This window comes from Oreochromis aureus, linkage group 18 (genome assembly GCF_013358895.1).
Source record: "Oreochromis aureus strain Israel breed Guangdong linkage group 18, ZZ_aureus, whole genome shotgun sequence".
Lineage (NCBI taxonomy): Eukaryota > Metazoa > Chordata > Actinopteri > Cichliformes > Cichlidae > Oreochromis > Oreochromis aureus.
This window is the reverse complement of record NC_052959.1, coordinates 24,545,144-24,564,491: the sequence shown is the minus strand read 5'-3', so window position 1 is coordinate 24,564,491 and position 19,348 is coordinate 24,545,144. Positions and strand designations below refer to the sequence as shown.

At 40.6% G+C, this 19,348-nt stretch overlaps 1 protein-coding gene across 3 annotated transcripts in view; it reads left to right on the top strand.

The window, feature by feature from the left end:
• The window catches only part of LOC116313370 (microtubule cross-linking factor 1), a 77,766-nt gene that overhangs the window by 44,596 nt on the left and 13,822 nt on the right, over nucleotides 1–19,348 (top strand). For 2 of the 3 annotated variants that reach the window (XM_039602739.1, XM_039602740.1), the window contains exons 6-11: nucleotides 123–269; nucleotides 3,304–3,405; nucleotides 4,409–4,630; nucleotides 7,755–7,925; nucleotides 12,081–12,248; nucleotides 17,253–17,525. In XM_039602739.1, coding sequence (XP_039458673.1) covers nucleotides 123–269; nucleotides 3,304–3,405; nucleotides 4,409–4,630; nucleotides 7,755–7,925; nucleotides 12,081–12,248; nucleotides 17,253–17,525 — 1,083 coding nt within the window. The remainder of the gene's footprint in view (nucleotides 1–122; nucleotides 270–3,303; nucleotides 3,406–4,408; nucleotides 4,631–7,754; nucleotides 7,926–12,080; nucleotides 12,249–17,252; nucleotides 17,526–19,348) is intronic. The other variant, XM_031731040.2, reaches the window with a different exon arrangement.

The following is a 19,348-nucleotide window of genomic DNA, read 5'->3' as shown; positions in this document are numbered from 1 at the left end:
GTATCCCGCACCTGTCACCCATCCCCCTAATCCCTTACACCCACCGTCCACACTACCCCCAACCCCAACCCCTTTCCCCTCCCTCCCCTCTCCTTCCCTCCCCCCACCCACGTCACTCACAGTCCGGTCAGAGGGATGAGCTGGAGTGGCGTCTAGGACAGGAGCGAGGCGTGGAGCCCCAGAGCCAGAGCCAGGGTGGGGGCCAGGCCCAGAGCAGGGGAGCCACTGGACTCACTAGGTACCACAGGCCCCTGGCTTTAAAAATAGAGGTCAGTGCCTCCTCCATCTCCCTTCTGCTAAGTCTGAACCATAAATCTGGACAGTTTTTTGTTTTTTGTTTTGACCTGAACACTGTTTTTATATTACTCCATCACCAACTGATTCAAATGCTCTGCAGGGTGAATAGCGGTCAAGTGCAGCTCTGCAGGATGAATGTAAACTCCAAACAGCAACTCCAAAACTAACTGGAACATTTAGATCTCAACGTATTGATATGTGCAAAGCTTTGAGACATCCTATTTACATACTTTATTTCCTTTCCTGAGAGTTGCAGCTCTCTATCTCCAGATTTTTCTAGCGCTAACCTGACACAAGTATTTAAGATACAATGGATGCGGAGCTTACCTTTGAAATGGAAGTGATCTGTGCATGCCAGCTGATAATATCTGTTCTGTTGCACTTGTGACATTGTTTGGTGATAGTCAGGGGTTTACAGTTTGGAGTTGATTTTTGGAGTTGACTCAAGTTGAACGCTTAAAGGTACAGGTCAAATGTGAAGAGTTAGATTTCACAGATTACTTAGAAATTAAAGACAAAAAGCATATTATATACAAACTAGTGCTGTCAGCGTTAATCTCGTTAAAATGATGTAAATGCCATAACTGCATTAACGCAGCAAATCTCCGTTAGCGAGTTACTGCAGATTGCCCCATGCGTGGGCCTGCATGGCGTCAATGTGTTAGCGCAGTTAGCTAACACGTTAAAGAGCTAGCAGCGCGGATCACCCCATGCGTGGGCCTGCACAGCGTCAATGTGTTAGCGCTAACACGTTGACGCCGTGCAGGCCCAGGCATGGGGCGATCCGCACTGTTAGCTCTTTAACGTGTTAGCTAACTGCGCTAACACGTTGACGCTGTGCAGGCCCACACACGGGGCGATACAAGCTAACTCGCTAACGGAGATTTGGCCCGTTAATGCGGTTATGCCGTTAACGTCATTTTAACGAGATTAACGCTGACAGCACTAGTACAAACATAAGTTATGTTGGTGCCTAACAAAGGCATCTTACATTGTATCCAAATACATTCCAAATTTGGCTGATTGTAAACAACAGTGGGTTAAATTTGAACTGTCCAGAAGGCCTCTAAGTCCAGCATGTCTAGTGACACTCCAGCCACGGTCACTTCTTGATGAACACGATGTCACTTCATCCACTCGCTCTACTTCCACACTAAAATCCACTCCCACAGCTACTGATGTTCAATTTATTTTATTTCTCCTTTGGTTTCACATTTTCTTCTTTCTTTGAAAATTTGTATCACCCCTGGACACTTTGATGTCAGGAAACTTTAGGGGAAACTTTGATGTAGTGGACGAGAAGTAGGTTTGATTACCAATAAAAGTTCAAAGGAGCTTGAAAACATTTTGCTCATTCATTGCAGCAGATTTGCTGATCCTGTATGCATCTGCGGGTGGGCGGGCAGTTTGTTGCTCTTTTAAACAGCAGCCGTGTACAACTGCAGTACATTTGGATGACTTGTTAGGCCTGTGTGTGTATTTAGCATATTAGAGCTGAATCTGCAGGCAGTGCACTCTGCAACGATGCCCTCTGGCTCTGGTTCATCACTACCAGTATTACTTTCGTGATTCGGCATATTTTATGTATGTAAAGTGCAGCTGACACAGGGGAACCACAATACCCATACCCCTCCCCTCACACACACACAGAAGATCAAAGACCTGAGCGCTACCAGCACACATCATCTCAGATCTGGTAGCTCGTTCGGTGACTCGGCTGATTAATAAACTGGCTGTGTAATCGCAGGACACCGTGATTCATAATCGCTGCCTCATGTTTGTGCTCATAGAGAAATTGCTGGCTGTTATGTAATGCAGAGCACTGGCAGCAGCGACAGCGATGTGACACACAACTATTACAGTTACAGTTATAGCACATTCATGTGGATTTCTTTTTGTCCCTGCGCTCTCTGCTGCAGTATAATCTGCGAGGTGCAGTGAATGAATGGGGAAAGCAGCTTGGATATGGCAGGATTAGCAGTGCACTGTTGGCCTGTGTGATTTGCATTTGACATTGGGCTGACAGGGAGGCGATCCAGGGTCAGTACACGCTGAACAGCTCAACTCGCTGTTGGAGGGTACAGTATAGTCCCAGCGAAGGATAGAGAAGAGAAATCGCATTATAAATTGCTGCAACTTCCAAATTGTCAGTCTGCAGTTTGGGGTATTTTTAGAGGGAAAGATGCGGATGTCTTATGAAAGAGCTGAAGACCGAAAACGAATCATCACATTCAAAACCATAAACATGGACATATCATTTCCCTAAGAGCATTTTTACTTGTAGTTAAACAAACTTTGCCAATTCCCTTTGCAGTTGGCATGTAATATTTTAGCTTCAATTTTTTTAGCACCACAGTTTCCAGCATTTTAATTATTTTAATGCACTTTATCACTTGGTAATTTATGCAAATTATTTCATATTTAATTGGATATGAACTCATTTTCATATTTAAAGATAGGCTTTCAGAAAACTTTTACACAAAAGAATCAGTTCAGCTGCAAATTCTCAATTTTTTAGTGCATTAACAATTTTCGCATGTTTAGAAAGATTTATTTGGGGGATAGAAACCATTCTACACCTGCCCGATCAGGCATGAAGCAAATGTAACTCTTTGGTAATTCACAAAAAATGAAAAAGTCCAGTGCTTGAAATTTGATCATAAAGCTTTGATGCTGCTAAATAAAGAAACAGTCCAGCCTGAAATGAGCAGCATTAAATCCTAATCATTTCTTGAGATGCTGCAGAAGAAGCTTTAATGGGGTTTTTTGCTTGCACAAAACTCGGATCTCATTTGAGGGGTTTTTCTTCCCCTTGTCTTCCTCGGTGAGTTTTTATTTTGCAGTGGATTGAAAATTATAAATATGATCAAGTAGAATAATCTCGCCCACAAATCCCTGTTTGGCTTTCAATTATAGCTTCAAGACCAATCCTGAGGCATCAGTATGTGTGTAAATTTATCCAGGGATATGGTTAAATAATTGTTTGCTGTGCTGTTGTGGGTTCAGCTCCGGGACACGCCTGCTTCTGACATCCAGTTTCGTCTGGATCACGAGCGAAGGATGAGGGCGGCAACGGAGGAACAGGAGGCCGTCGCTTCTCTGCCTCAGGTACGGTTATTCAGTCTGAACACCTTCAGAGAATGAGCGCAGGAGCAGCGGCATCACACTTTGCTGGGTTTTCTATCTTTGCTGGTTGAGCAGATTTTAAGTGCACAACACCATCCGATGGGGAAGAAAGTTTCAGTATTTTTATTGAATGAATAGTTTTAGACCAACACTGATGTGATACAGTCTTCAGTGTGCGTTATCAATGAAACTGCTCTTCATTTGATTCATGTTTGAGTTTAATTCTACTTGGCTTTGCAACAAAATATGTTTTTGTTCATAATTTGTCTAGGTTTGTCTTTTTTTCCCTTATGTTTTGTATTCTTGGTACTTTATGGTTTATCCCCAAGTGTCTCTTGAGTAATTTGATTCCAAATCATCAAATTTCTGACCATTTTCTGCTCAACTGTCACCAATTTACATATAAACTTTATGGTCCAGGGTTTGATGATTATATACTGATTGGTGTGAAATTTTAGCTTTATATATCAGATACTTTTTAAGATATAGTTTTTGAAAAATGGGCCATTGATCCACTTCCAGCACACTTTTTTCCCACTTTGAGATCTAAGGCCATGTTTGAACCTGAACATCTCAAAAACTATTGAACATAAAAACCTGAAATTTCAGGATCCATAATCTGGCACACAATACATTTTTTAAAAAAAAGGAAGTTTTGGATTGGCTGGTTAAAATGTGAAAAATAATTCAGATTTTTCAGTGCTGTAAAGCATTCTTGGAACGTCTCATATTTGACAACACACAAAAGAAAAACTTTACACTGGAAAAGACGACTAGTGACAGTTTCTCAGGTGTATTTTACAACACCATAAAATAAAACATACTTTTTAGCATGCTGGAGTATGAAAATACAAGTTCGACCACAAAAACAAAGATATTAGTGGAAGGTCAAATCCAAGTAAAACAAAGATTTTATATGTATGTATGTATTTGATAGTTCTGTTTTGTTTATTTCACTATGTGAATGGAGGGTTTTTTGCTGCAGGATGATGAGCGTTTACGTATGGAGGCCCAGCGTGAGGGTCTGGAGCTGCAGGGCCTTCAGACTCATGAGGTGCCCTGGGCTCAGGAGAGAGCCATGCTGCAACAAGAGGTCCGCCTCTTTAGACGCAACATCATCATCATCTACATGAAGCTCAGGTGGATCCTTATGCACTGGAAGCTCGGACGCAAAGAAGACTCTGGAGACGACTCGGTGCACCCAGAGGTGAGTCCGACGGGGGTTTTGTGGACATAGTTTTTACTTAAGATTTTATCGATGAAATGATTCTCTTCATTTCTGAGCGCTTTGACTCTTCATTGCACCAGAAACCAGACACAAGTGATGATGAAGCAAAGAAATAATTGTTAATAAAATAATAATTAGGGAATGAAAGGGAAAGGATCAAAGAGTTATGCCAGAAAAGATTTTTTTTTTCTTTTTTTTAACTTTTACCCTGCAGGCAGCTCATTCTGATGAATTTTTCAATATTTTCACTTCACTCTCTTGTGGGGGACTTTGCACAGAATCCAGGAACAGTTGTTGGTTTTACCTTTTGCATCATCCATGAAGATGATCTGTTGCACAGAAGTCAGCATTTTGGATTCATTCCATTACTCTCATCATCCAGTGAGAATTAAAGGTAACCGTGGATATACTGAATAATAAATAAAGTTCCAGGAAGCTGTAATTCAGTGCAGATATTCTGTCGGAGTAACCCAAATCCCTTAAAAATGCTGCAGATAAGGTGGGTTGTGGTTTAAGTCAATCATTAGGAACAACACGAGGAAAACGACAACAAGCAAGTGACTCATCCTGAATCGTTTGCAGCCCTGTACCTCTTACTCGTGTGTACGTCCCACCTGCAGGAGCGATGGTTAATTGGTTGGCCGGCTGATTGAGCGACTCCATTAGTTGTTCACCTTGTTGATTCAGCGGTCGATGTTGCACTTCTCCTTGTTATCTTCTCCTGCCCCTGGTTGATTAAACTCCTAATTTATAAGATTCATGTGTTTAGTTTTGTTTTTCTTAGATGAATACACTCACTGGATTACTCTATGCACCGCAGCCAACAGTGATAACTTCTTTTCCTTTAATTTCCTCCTGATGGAGAATTTATTTTCTTTCTTCGAATGAGCTGTTTTTGCATAATTCTGTGCTGCTGTTTCTAAATCCCTCGTTTTTTCTATCCTGACTCATCGAAGCCTAATTTGTGTACAGATGGTGGAGCAGCGAGTTACCAGCAGGTTTCTTTCTGTGTGTTTACATCGTCCTTATCTTACCTTGACCTTAAATCTCACTTAAACTTGATTTTTTTTTAATATCCTTTAATCATCATAATACCCTCAAAGAGCTTTACAGTCCTTAGATTCAGAAACAGTAAAACAAATCGATGCTTAAAAAACAAAAAAAATTTTTATTTTTTTATTTTGGTGTTTAGTCTGCAAAGGCTCAAGGCTGTTGAGACCATGTGTTTGAGATTGCGCTGGCTTTGTTGTTAGAATAACTTCAGTTTATTGACGCTAAACATGATCGGAGAGGAAAACTCTTTAATCACGTGGAGAGAATAACTAATCTACTCAAATTCAAGTAACTTTATTTATTCACGATTCTATATTGAGAACATTCTCATTTGCACAATGTCCTGTGTCAGGACACTTGAAACAAAAGCCATCCTAGTAAGAATAATAAATACACTCAAATTTACACCACCAATAGAATATGGTGTAGTTGCGAATAAGTTTACTTTACTTCGGGCAACTTTTACACAACTGTAAATCCTGGATGGGGTCAGTCTTTAATCAGAACGTCAACCTGCAGGCTGGATAAGCCAAGCAACGAGTGTAGTCCAGCAAGACTGTGAACCTTAGATTGCCCTGATGGGTGAATGCAGGGTGTAGTTTGAACCATAAAAGGTTTAAAAAGCATTAATATGGTATAAGTATAACACCTGAAGAAATCAAATGAGTCAGCTTCGGTTGCTGCTGCTGTGTTTTTTCTGTCAGTGTCGAGAAACATTTGAAATGTTTTGTTTTTTTGTTTTTTTGTTTTGGGTTTTTTGAGGATCTTCTGATTGATGCACTCCATAGACCTGAATGAATGATTTTTGCCTCTAGGCTGTTTCCCTGGAACAGAAAGCATAAAGAGCACCGAGCTCTTCTAACTGACAGGGAAGGCCACACTACACTTCTGTACAAGTCACAGTGAGAAGGCTGTGATATGTAACGTCTAAAGCACAAAGCTGCAAACACTGTATCTGCCTCTTAATCGTGCGAGGTCATTTTTGTCGTTTTAAGTGTGTTACAGTCCAATGCCTCAAATCCAGAAAGATCTGTAAGTGCACTTCTGCAAATGTTCTCCGTGATTCCTGTTAATGATGACCTCGGTTAGACGTATGCATTAATGGCATCTCTTTGTTGACATGCATGCAGCGATATAGGACGAAACTACGTTTCTAGTACCAGGACCAGGGTTCAGTTTCACAGACTTAGAGTATAATAGAAACTAGTCCAAACCAGTTCAATCAGTGGCAATCTTAACTCTGTAATCCCAAGTATATTTGAAACACGAGTTTTTTAAACTTTTACATCATAAGTGTGATTTTTTTTGTGTGTGTGTGTTATTTTATGTGCAACTTGCAGCTATTTTTTCAAAGGTTTCACAGCATTACACCACGCTCGATCATTTGTTTTGCTTTCTATCTGTTGCATCAAATTTATTAGAGTTACAGCCGAGAGTTTTTGGAACAAGTTCAATAACATCGGTATCTGCGGCGTTACAGAGCTCCCATTTATTAAAAATGCCCTTTTTCCTTTTTTCGCTGGAGTTTTGCAAACCTCACTGTCACCTGGTGATAAGGAGACGGCGACTTATTGTGTTTCAAAATTCTCCCATGTGTCTCTTATCCTTGGAGCCCAGAGATTTTCATTTGAGGGCTTAGAGTTGTGGAGCTTTGACTGACTGAATTTCGAGGATGTTTTTCAGGTGGAAAATTAAGGAATTAAAGGGGTGAAGGAGCAGATTATCCAGCTGCCAAAAAAGGAAAAAAAATAATAATAATTTTTGCATAACTTAAGTGTGAGTTCATTTCCTCCAAAATAACCCAGACTGAATACTTGTGTGGTTTAAACTCACAGATATGGATTTTGAGCAGGACTTGTTGTTCGTATTAGATAGCTCAGATGTGTTGATGAAAGATGTGGGTGTGTCTCTACCTTCTGTCTGTTGCATGCTGGGAAAGGCTCAGCGATTGTGAGCCTGAAACAGAATGTGTTGGTACACAACAAAAAAAACCACAAACTAAGCGCACGAATGAAAACATGGCTTTTTGTTGCTCTATCATCTGTTCCAGTTTGAGAAGTTGGAGGGCTTCCCAGAGTTGGGAGTGATCATGGAGCAGGCGGAGGGGGAGTCAGACCGAGACGACAGAATGTGTTTACCACAGACTCCAGGGGACGTCCCCGACACCACACCCATCATCCCTCTGCCGTCACCTGACCGTCACCTGCAGCACCAAAGACAGGTACAGCGCCTCTTACAGCAGCTCCACTGTCACACACGCTTTATGAAATGTAAAAAGACACACACCGTTTTAGAGACACCTCATTAACACAATTAGTTGATCGGCCAATCATATGGCAGCGACTTGGTCTTTCGTGTCATGTAGGCATGGTCAAGACAGGCTGGTTTCGAAATCAATGAGTCTCGACTTCTGCTGCAACATTCAGATGGCGGAGTCAGAATTTACTGTAAACATGATGAAACCATGAAACCATCCTGCCTTGTATGAATAGATCAGGTTGCGAGTAGGGGTGTAAGGATGTGGGGAATGTTTTTTGGCACACTTTGGACCCCAAAGTACCAACTGACCATCATTTACCTGTCAGAGTTGACCTGAGTATCATGTCCATCCCTTTTTGACCACAGTGTGCCCTGATCCTTCCAGTCAGAGCCTCTTCCCATCTTGAATCTGACACTCTTTGCAAATTCTCCCAAACTGAGCCCCAGTAATGTTTTAATTTATTGCAATTTTTAAGCCGTGTGGATAAGATCATCTTTTTCTGTTGCACGTTTAGGGCAAAGCTCTGAAATTGAGTCATTCATCTGGTGGAGTCTTTCTGGGCACTTTAAAGAGCAAAAGCTTGTTAATGGTCCCTCACATAATGACTCTCACTTACTGCGTTCAAAAGCATGAATTTGGCACCCTTATGAGTATAATACACGCACAGCGTGCGTCAGAAATGTAATAAACTTGGATAGGATGTGAAGTTTGAGGCATGATAACTGTACGATGGTATTTCTGAATGAAATAAGGGCTTTGGCTGCAGTTCTACTACTATTTGTTTCAAGCTACATCATCCTTAGTGCAGTTATGATAACACGGTTTCTTTGTTCTTTCTTCAGCACAGTTTTCTGGCTGAATGAATTTATATTTTCAGAATGACCGTGAGCTCTAACACAAACAAAAAGGTTCAAAGCTGTGTTTAGTAAAACGGAGTGGAATACAGTAAAATGTAATGGAGACTTCAGTAACTGTAAAAAGAAAACATACCGAAGGTTATACCTTTTTCATTGTGTGCAAATGAGTGTTTGGCAGATATTCATTGGAGCTGCTTGGCACAGTATGCAGATGGGAATTTTGACCTACATAACTGGTTAGAGACAGTAATTATTTTGAGTAAACCCAGTTTTATGCTTCTTGTTTATGCAAAAATCAGGAGACAAAAGGAGCTTCCTTTTTTTGAGTTTCTAGATCTTTCATTTGTTGAAATCTCCTTTCAGTACCTCAGCTGACCCCTCTGTTAAAGTAAAGAAAAGAGCTAGACATTTTGGGTTGAATGCATTATTAAGCAGCACTAAGTGCTCTACTTTGTCGTGTTTTGATTTTTCCCAGCATCTCAAAAATGGTGTGTACAATGATCTGACATTGTAGCTTCAGTATGTGAGCAGTGAACAAGCGTGCGTAGTAGGTTAACGTGAGGGGAGACATGCAGACTTGATATAGTAAGCATTTGCACACATGCAGCAGAGCAGAGCAAGCACAGATCATAGGTCCTGCAGCCAGAGTGAGATATTAGTGACATAAAAGCATTTTAAGATGCGAAAGGGTCATTCACAGTTCTCAGTGACGACCAGAGAAGAAAGTAAGCAGAAGTCAGATGGTGATGAAGAAATCCTTCATTCCTTCGGGTACTGCAATTGGCTGATATGATTGAAGTGCTTAAGCATATATGAATAGCCTACATACTGCAGATAAGATATTCTTCTGCAGTCGTTGTGAACTTTCATCACATTTCTGGTAGGGAGAGCTCCTCCTTTAATTAGACTAAGCAGTCTGTGAACGTGGTGTTTTTTCAGCAGCTGAATGTAGACGTCTAACCGTTGACTTCACAGCACTCGGATACTGACGTCACCGGTTTTGGCAACGAAGTTTGAGCCAGATTGTGTTTTTTGTGTTGCTGCTTAAACATGGGCGGGATCTTCCATTCACTCCAGCTTCCTTACAAATCATAAGTCATTCATACGAGGTTTCATCGCTGTTTCTGGTTGTTGATGCTGAGACTGATGCTGTTGCTAGCTTAATACTAGCTTTAAATCACAATGGTAGATGATGTTGTAAAGTGGCTCATTGTGCTGTGACAACCTACATATTTATGGGACAGTAAAGAAGTAAAGAAATGCTTCATAGGAGCCCATTCATTTCTTTAAAACTTGGCCCGTGGTCCTCATTCTTTATATTAAACTCACTTGTAGAATTTGTTATGTTTTATAGCGACTTCTGAGTGAAGGTGATTGCTCATTCTTGTAGTTATAGAAATGTGAGACCTGTGAAACCTTGATTGTTTTTATCCTGTGGCCTTACGAGCACAACAGGAGGCAGGCTGTAAAGGCAGAAAGTGAGTTTTACTTCAATAATACAGGTTCAAGGTTACAAAAACAGGCAGACGGGGAACACACGGGGGATCAGGCTGAGCCAGAATCCAAAGTATGAGGAAAGGTTAAGAAAACAGAATGCTGGAAAGGTCAGGCATCAAGATAATCTACCAAAGGTGGAGGTGTATGTACTGAGGACTGGTGGGAGTGGCTGGTCTGAAGAAGCATAGGAGCAGGTCATAAGAAAACAAAACCCAGGCTGAATGATTTTGCGACTGTGATGTCTGCCAGATATGAGCTCTTCTGGTGAAAGTGATATAAATGGTCAAATTGCCCCTTTGTTTTGTTTTTAGTCTTGTACGGGTGAAAATGTACTACTATGAAAACTGTAACAACTGTGAAGGATATAAACAGTAAAAAGAGGGGAATAGAAATAAATGATCGATGAATCTGAATCACAGGAAATCCACCAGCAGCCTGAGCCTATAGCAGCATAACTAAAAGCTCATCAGCCTTGATTAAATCAGACTCAGTTCCAGGACTAACTTTAAGTGTTATCAGAAAGGAAACTTTTATGTCTTATCCTAAAAGTAGAGAGGGATATCTGTGTCCTAAATCCAAACTGGGAGTTGGTTCCTCATAGCTGAAGGCTCTGCCTCCCATTCTACTTTTAGAAACTCCAGAAACCACAAGTAAGCCTGCGGTCTGAGAGGGAAGAGCTCTATTGGGATAATATGATACTAGTAGGTCTTAACAATATGATGCAGTCGAGATCAAGATTTTAAATTCAGTTCTGGGGCTAATATGGGAGAAACATCTCAGGTTCTTTTCTCAGATCATTCATCATGTACTCCGTAGATGGGTTGTTCATTAAATTTGAACATTTTTTATTGTTTTACACTAAAAGCAACGGGAAAAATTTTTTTCCCGTTGCTTTTACTGTGCAAGTTTACTGTGCAAGAAATTCTCTGACATGGCCCACTTAGGATCATATTGGGCTGCCTGTGGCTCATTAATTAAAATGAGTTTGACTTCTATTATATAAAGTATGCTGGAGAGGTAAAAGCACACTATTTATATTCCTTTTATAATGAGAGCCTCAGTCTTTGAATATTTTTTTCATCTCATTTTTGTTTTGGTATTATTTACCCTAAAAACATAAATAAAAAATGAACTATATAAGACTCAAGCAAACAATAGTTTGCAACTATTGCACTCATGTTATGTTCTCAGAGCCGGCAGCGCTGTAGTGACACCTCGAGGTGATCAGACTCTTTTTGTGACTCACTGCCTCCTGCCAAGACCTGAAGCCTCTCCACAGCAGGACCACCAGAGGCAAACGGCTCTGCAAACACCTGTCTGAGCAGACAGCTCAGGAAAGCACCGCTGCTCTTTTCCCTGTGCTCGACTGGATGAGGCTGCTCATGTAGCCATGAGCCATACGAATCCGAATCCAGATCCTGGATGATGAAAGTTTTCGTTGCAGCCGTAATTAGTGCATTGCTCAGAAGTTCTGAAGGAATTTTAAACTGTTTTTTATTCTCACCCAGCTTTCAGCTCTTTACTGGATGAGGTCAAAAAAAGGACAAGGATAGGAAAAAATAGAGGAGAATAGACAAGGAGAAAAGTAACATTGATTTCATAAAATGCTCACAAAGCAGGTTCATCCCGAGGTGATTCAGAGAAAAAAGGACGCGGGTTGAACGAATCACAGTTTTCAAGATAAGGATTCTGAGTGTGTTCGTTCACAATTTGCCCAATGTGTGTTTCTGATGATTGTTTTGTCTGAATCCTGTTCGTGCAGTTCGGCGAGACGCGTCGAGTGCTGCAGGTCTTGCGGACGCTGCTGGAGGAGTTTCGAGAGGAGCTGCGGGAGGAGGAGGCGCGGCGATGCCAACTGCAGCAATCCTACGCCAATGACAAAGCCGCCTGGGAGGTCAAGTGGGCAGAGATGAAGTGCCATGTCGCCCAGGTACAGATGGCGTCTCAGCACCCACCTTTAAAGGGACAGGACACAATCTGCCTATTTTTTTTTTTTTTTTTTAAATAGTAAGCAGCAGGATGACAGGAAACATGTTTCCTATTCGCACTCAGAGAAAACCTGTTTTGTTTTCCCTTTTTTCTACCTGTAAGCTCACTGCTCCTCTTTGGCCAGTTTTCCATTTTGAAAGTAAAGCACTGGAATGAATAATAGCTCTAAATAGTGTCTTAAACCATATCACATCTGACAAACAAACGAACATTCATAATCTCCCCTCACCGATTAAATTTTAAAAAAAAGAACAGCATCCAAGGAAATAATGATGAATCACACTCTTGGCACTGCACAATGGATATAATCTGTCTTTGCGCAAACTAATTAATTCAGCTTTGAGCCTAATTGTTCAGTGTGCCTCTGAGCATTTCTTACAGAACTGAAAACAGCTGTTAAAGCACTCATTCATATTCCTAGTGAGGTAGAAGTGCTTTGTACTTTGGAAGTATACCATCCTCATCTAAAAATGACCTGATGTTTGTGTCGGTGTCATAAATGCTGAAGTTTGCTTCGCATCAAACGCATCTAGGTAGTTTTATTTGCTAAAGCATGCTTTCCTGCATCAGCATGAACTATTAAATAGATCAGTTTTAGTAACGGATCAATGTGTCTGATTAGTTTTGGCTAATCAAATGGCTCGATGACAATTTTTCCAACTTCACCTAAAAAGAAAACTGTTTATTGTTTGTTTTGGCAAAGCCCTGTGTGATAGCATGGCTGCTGTCTGGTAGAGCAATAAATATAATGATGAGGAAGCTATGTGTTTACTCAGTGCTGTAGTCTGTCTGAAACCGACTGTCTGACAATTTTAATGCCAGATTGTGGTGGATTAGCGAATCTGTAAGTGTAAATCTAGTGTGGATTATAGCAAAGACGCATGTGGCTCAGGTCTGCTAATGTCACAAGCCTCCTCAGTCTGCATGTCGGAGTACCTTGGGCCGAGATACTGAAGGGATCGTGTGTGTTAGTGTGTGAATGGGCGGATAAGGTTCGTAGTAAGAAAGCACTTGGAGTGCTATCTTACAAACTAATTGAGTAGAAAAGCATCATGTCAGTACCAGTCCATTTATCGTTTTATATTTGCTGAATAATCAGACCTCCCAATAGAAAATAAAATCTGCACCAAGCTGGCCTTTAAATTTTGCATCACAATAATAACGTAATAAATAATTCTTCCAAAATTAAATTAGATTGTCTCCAGAAGTTAATCTTAGATAAAAGTCTTTGTAAATCTGTCTGTTAGGAGGATCATAGATGATCTAAACCAGGAGTGTTAACCGGGGGCCAGAATCTGCCCAGCAACAACTCCAAATTTGGCCCATTGGACACTCCTTTAAAAAAAATGCATAGATTTTGAACTTTTAACTGTATTTTCATATTTTTTTTTAGAGTTAGCTTCACTGATATGACCCACTTCACATCAAAGTGGGTGGATGTAGCCCACGAGTTAAAACGAGTTTGGCAACCCTGATCTAAACCAGTCACTTCCTTAGAGGAGGTAATTAGTGTTTTATAAAAATGTAAAAGTTTGTTATAAAAGTAAAAAGCGCGTTTAAAACTAGCTGATTGGTGATCCACATATTTTCCTTATGATCTGGTGGAGGGCAGAAGCTAAAAGAGTGAGTAATGGACCCTCTAAAGCCACGAGTATCATTTTAATTCGTGTTTAATCCAATAGCATCAGTGTCATTTTCTTTTCCCTGGAAAACTTGAACAAATTGCACAACAAATTTTTAAGCAATAAATTACACAAAACTGCTGGCTGTAGCAAAAAGATCTAAATTAAAACTCATATACGCAAACTGATATACTTTTTCTTTTTCATTTGTCAGAAGATTCTGTAAACACTCAGATTTAAAAAATTAAAATTTTTGGATCATGGTTTAGACTTTATAGGGTTTAAAAAGGAAAATATTTGAGGTATACGTGTCTAGATCGATGCCTCGCTCTTCTGATGTCATATTTCAAACCTCCCCTCACAGTCTGGCGGTCTAATTAAGATACCTGTTGTTTGATTCCCTCCCAGCTCCCACCTGTAGGCTCAGAGGAGATAATTAGTCATCAATCACTCCTAAATTTTGTTGTAACAGATTCAAAGGAAGTGGTGAACTGTGCTGCAATAAATCTGTCATTTTGAAAAGCAGTTCTCTGACTGAAGTGTCAGGATTGTGTTCACAGCGTGTTTCTAAGAAAAACTGTTATTTAAGGTCAAACATAATTAAACTTGTCTTTTTAGATTTGCGTTTAAATCTCACAGGAGACGGAATAAACAGCACCTTTGTTCTGAGAAGCAGCACATTTGTTTGGCAGCGTTTGCTGTTTTATTTGCGTGCGTCTCTGAGGGTACCTCGCTGTCGCCGCGCGGGAAATCTAAAACTTTCTTTCCCGTTGACAATCGAACCGGGTCCTGAATGTCCTCTCTGACCACTTTGCTGAGAGCTAAAAATTTGAAACCCTTGGTGGGGGAGAAGTGTGTCTCTTCGCAGCCTGAGCTGTTTTTTTTTTTTTTAAAGGAAACTGCAGCTTTGGGAACCAATTAAGAGGCTCGAGTCATAGGAGGAAGATTATCTTTTTAACTCTTTTGCTTTTAATCTGTAAATCTCTTACATGGTTCAATCCTTCCACAGAGGAGAGGTCGCTGAAGGCCACAGTGGGAACTAATGTACTTATTTGCTCTGATAACACTGTGTAGAGTTCTTTACTTGCTTCACTTATTAGGACTTTAGAAATATACTTCTCATTCAGGATTATTAAACAGCCCAGTAGACCAGAGTAGAATTGGAAATTGCTCTCACCTGTGGACATAACCAGTGATTATGTTATTGCTTACGCTGTCTCCTGTTTCATGCTCTGGTCTGGCCACCTGCTCGCCCCTACAGAGCTGTCTGTATTAATAATACCACAGGGCCTGACTTATAGCATTCATTCAGCAGCTCTAGGTGTACTCATCGTCTCCTCCGGTGTCAAATTAGGCAGTTTTAAAACAGATAAAAACCCTACAAGGCAAATATTTGTGAACGAGAGAACGGAAGCTGGTGTTTGAGGAGGTCCGTGTGCACGGCTCTCCTGCTGCAGACTCTACTTTGTACCATTATGTCTTGGGATGAAAGCCTGTCTGAAGATTACAAAGCTCTGCTCTGCAGAAAGAGAAGCTTCCCTCTCGTTGTTCTGCAGCTTTGAAAAATCTGCAGAATGTCTGATTCCCTTCTTCTTCCTCCCCCCCTCCCTGCTATTGTGTGGTTAGAAATATAAATTCAGGTTTGAACCGTCTCTGCCTGCTGCAGAACAACCGCTTTGTCATCCTCTCTCGTCATTTCGCTACAGCAGAGATTCAATTCATTTTAATTAATTTGAATTGGTTTTAAGTGGGGAAAAAGTCACATAGCAGCAAGAAGGTCCTTGGTTCAGATGCAGGGGTGGTGTTTGTTTGTTCCACCTTGTTCCTGTGTGGGTTTTCTCCGGCTACTTTAGGTTAGTTAGCAATTCTAAATTGAATGTAAGTGTGAAGGTGAGCGTGACTGGTTGATTGGACCCCCCTCACACCTGTGACCTGTCCAGGGGATACCCCCACCTCTTGTTCCGTGACAGCTGGGATAGGCTCCAGCCTCGCCTGGGCAATAAAGTGGATGGTTTTTATCGCTTATCGTTCCATTTTACCCTTTTATTTGGCCCTTAAGTTATAAAGGAAGATAATTCTCACCTGCATGCCTGCACAGTAATTGTGTAACGATAAAGAGTTCAGCGTGAAAAGTGGGAACAGTCAGACCGCTTTGTTGTGTTGATTAGGCGAGTGAGCAGCGATGTTTTGGAGAGGGACCGAGAGCAGCGGTGCAGTGAGAGAAAAGTGAAAGGCCTTCTGCTGCTTTTAATTTTCTCTCTGCTTCATCCTTTTATTTAACTTCTATGTTTGGTGACTTTCACCCTCAGTCAGCCGAACTTTGATAACAGGCTGTTGAATACTGCTAAAGGCCGAGTAAACGGACAAAACACAAGTAATATAAAGTCAGAGAAGACTGTCGTCAGTTTTTTTTGATACATACAAGAGTAAAATGTTTCTAGGAAGCACTGAAAATATGATAATATAGCTGTTTTGTTTAATTTTTTTCAATTTGAAATGCACTGAGCTCTCAGGACCACCCTACATTCCCCATATTTTCAGTTTTATTCTAAGCTAAGTGAACCATCTTCTGGCTACAAGTATGTATAATAGAAGCCTGAAAGTGATATTGAAAGTTTTTATCGACTACTCTTTTATTTGAGAATATATTTCTTGTGCGTTCCAAGCTGCTCTTTGAACCAACGTCATGTCTAAAATCTTCCTTTGTTAATTAGGATTCAAACAAAAATTTGCATTGTAAAAGTTTTCTCTTACTTATTAAAGACTGGTTACATCTTCATCTAACACGTATGCTGCTGCTGGCATGACGCTGTGATTTTCAGCATTGCAAAATGACACTGATCAGTCCCAGTGAGCCGTTTAATTGTTGGCTCGTCCACACGTGTCGATCATTCGTAGTGTGAGAGTGAGCGTTTGTTTCAGCCAACGCCTTTTCATTCGTGTCTCTGTTCCGGTTTTGACGTTGATATATTATTTTGTGGTTTGGTGACCTGCTTGGCTGCACTCACGTTTGTATGTTACTGAACTGACAGAAAGTTTGGAAGAAGATCTTTTAATTGTCTGAAAACATTCTATTTACAAATGTTGTGCTTTAAAATTAAAGCAGTCTTTCACAGAAATTACAAAACTGTAGGATGCATTTGTAATAATAAGTGTTTTGCCTTCATATTAATAACGTTAAAGCCAAATTAAACAGAAATGCTATTAGAAATTTAACAACAAACTGCCACTGCAGAGACTTTTACTTTTCTCTGCTATTTTCTCTTTTTCTGTGTTTTTTATTTGTCGTCTCTTTTCAATATTTGTGTGTCATTTTCGACCAGCTGGAGGAGGAGGCGCGAGGTAAGGTGCGAGGTGAAGCGCAGGGAGGCGAGGAGGAGCCAGCTGCAGACCCCGAGTGGGCCCTGAAGCTGGAGCGTGAGGAGCATCATCGTCTGCTTGCCGAGAGCCACAGCACGTCGTTGGACCTGCGCTGGAAGCTGCAGCACGGAGAGAAGAGGTGGAACCGGGAGAGGGTTGATCTCCTGGAGCGCTTCGAGAGGGAGCGGCAGGAGTGGGACAGCAGTATGCGGGAGCTCCACCGGACGATGGAGAGGGTGAGAGAAGGGCGGGAGTACAAACAGAGAGGATATAAGTGGTAATAATGGCAAAGAAGGAAAGATTGGGCAAGATTTGAATCAATCTGAGGTCTTTGCTGTAATGTAATCATTGCAAAACTGGATTCATCTGTTTACAAGGTTTGAAATTAACTTTAAACTTTAAACTGGACTACAATTTCCTAGAAGTTGCAGGTTTCATTCTAGGATTGAACTTTGTCACCAAAGCTGCTGATAATTAATCAGCAGTTCGGTTTATTGAACAGTAAGTAAGTTAAAAGAAAACTCCGACATTTCATTTCTTAACTCTTACAAATAGCCAAAGCATTTTTCACAGTTAATGCCATTTTATAGCCGTGTTTTCTCTTGTTAGCAGGCAAAAACACAAAAATATTCCTTTTATACACTGATATAAAACATAGAAAAGCTTTAAATCTTCACATTTGAGAGACAGTTTTGTATCATTTTTTTGTAGCACGTCGTCATTTTTGTCAAGTGTTATTGACGAAGCATAAAAGGGTTTACTGCTTTCTGTGCTTTGATATAGAAAACATGAAACAATATTTTTTTTTATAATTTTGCCATATTTTTATATTATGATCATTGCATTCATCCGAGTCCTGGCATTTCTGCTCAACAAAGATGACTAGACAGAAGTTCTTAAAGTTTATGTGAGGTTGCCTAATATCCCTCTTTTGTGAGGGACACCAGGCATAGATGGCAGCGTATAATCTATATTTAATCTCTGTGACCTCTGAATTTCTTTTGCACGAGTCTTAGACCTGAGACATCAGAGATAAAGAGGGAAAAAGTAAAGCTATTTAAAACTTTTTAGAAATGAAGTTTTAAGGGGAGACAATCAACAAAATTATAGCTAATAGATTTTTTTATGCATTTCTTTTACTGCATCAGTGTTTTAAAAGAGGTGCGAGAGAAAGAAACCCAGACAAAGGACTCAGGGCGATTATAGTAGATGCAATAATTGAGCATAACTGAATAATTTATGTCCTTTGTGCGATTTAATTAGACGAGCTGTAGCATTGCAATTTTTTGCGTTTTGATGTTCCGGGCAGGAAGTAGAACTACACACCGATTAATATGATGTGTGTGTGAGCGTATTATCATACAGACCAGAGGACAGGAATACACCTCTCTGAATATAGTTTACGCTTTCCAGCTCAGAGAGGGGAAAAAAACTGCTGATGCACCTCTGAATGGAGATGCAGAGCAGGAGGTGGAAATGCATTATTCAGCAATGTTGCAGGAAACTATAAAGCGCAGGTCATCCACTGAACTGCTCAGACTGGCAGGCTGAAAGTGAATGAGTAATGTGGCTGTTCTTCCTTAAACTTCAAGCCAGGAACAAGGTGTTTAACCTCAAGTGCTGCAGGTGGATTACTGAGCGAGTCACGTTGGAGTAACAGAGCACAAGAATATAGCACGTGTGTGGTAAAAGCCTCCTTTGCTTAACAGAAATGGATAATGTAAAAAAAAAAAGAGAGAGGTGGAGATTGGAAGGAAGAGGAGTGAAGTAATCAAAGAATACATGTGTGTGAATGAGAAGGAGACAGATGGAGGTGTAAACATGCAAGGAGCAGAGGTAGTGAAGGTGATAGGGAGCGTTGGTGTGACAGAGGGATGCTAGGGATAATAGGGAGAGGGAGGTGACCCCTAAAAGGAGCAGAAGAAGCTAAATTAAAGGATAGATACACTTTATTTTAAAAGATGAATATAGTCAATGGGAATTCCCATTTTGGAGCCTTGATTTAGGCATCATAGCATCACCAGCTTGTCTTTTTTCTGTTTTTTTTGGGGGGGGGGGG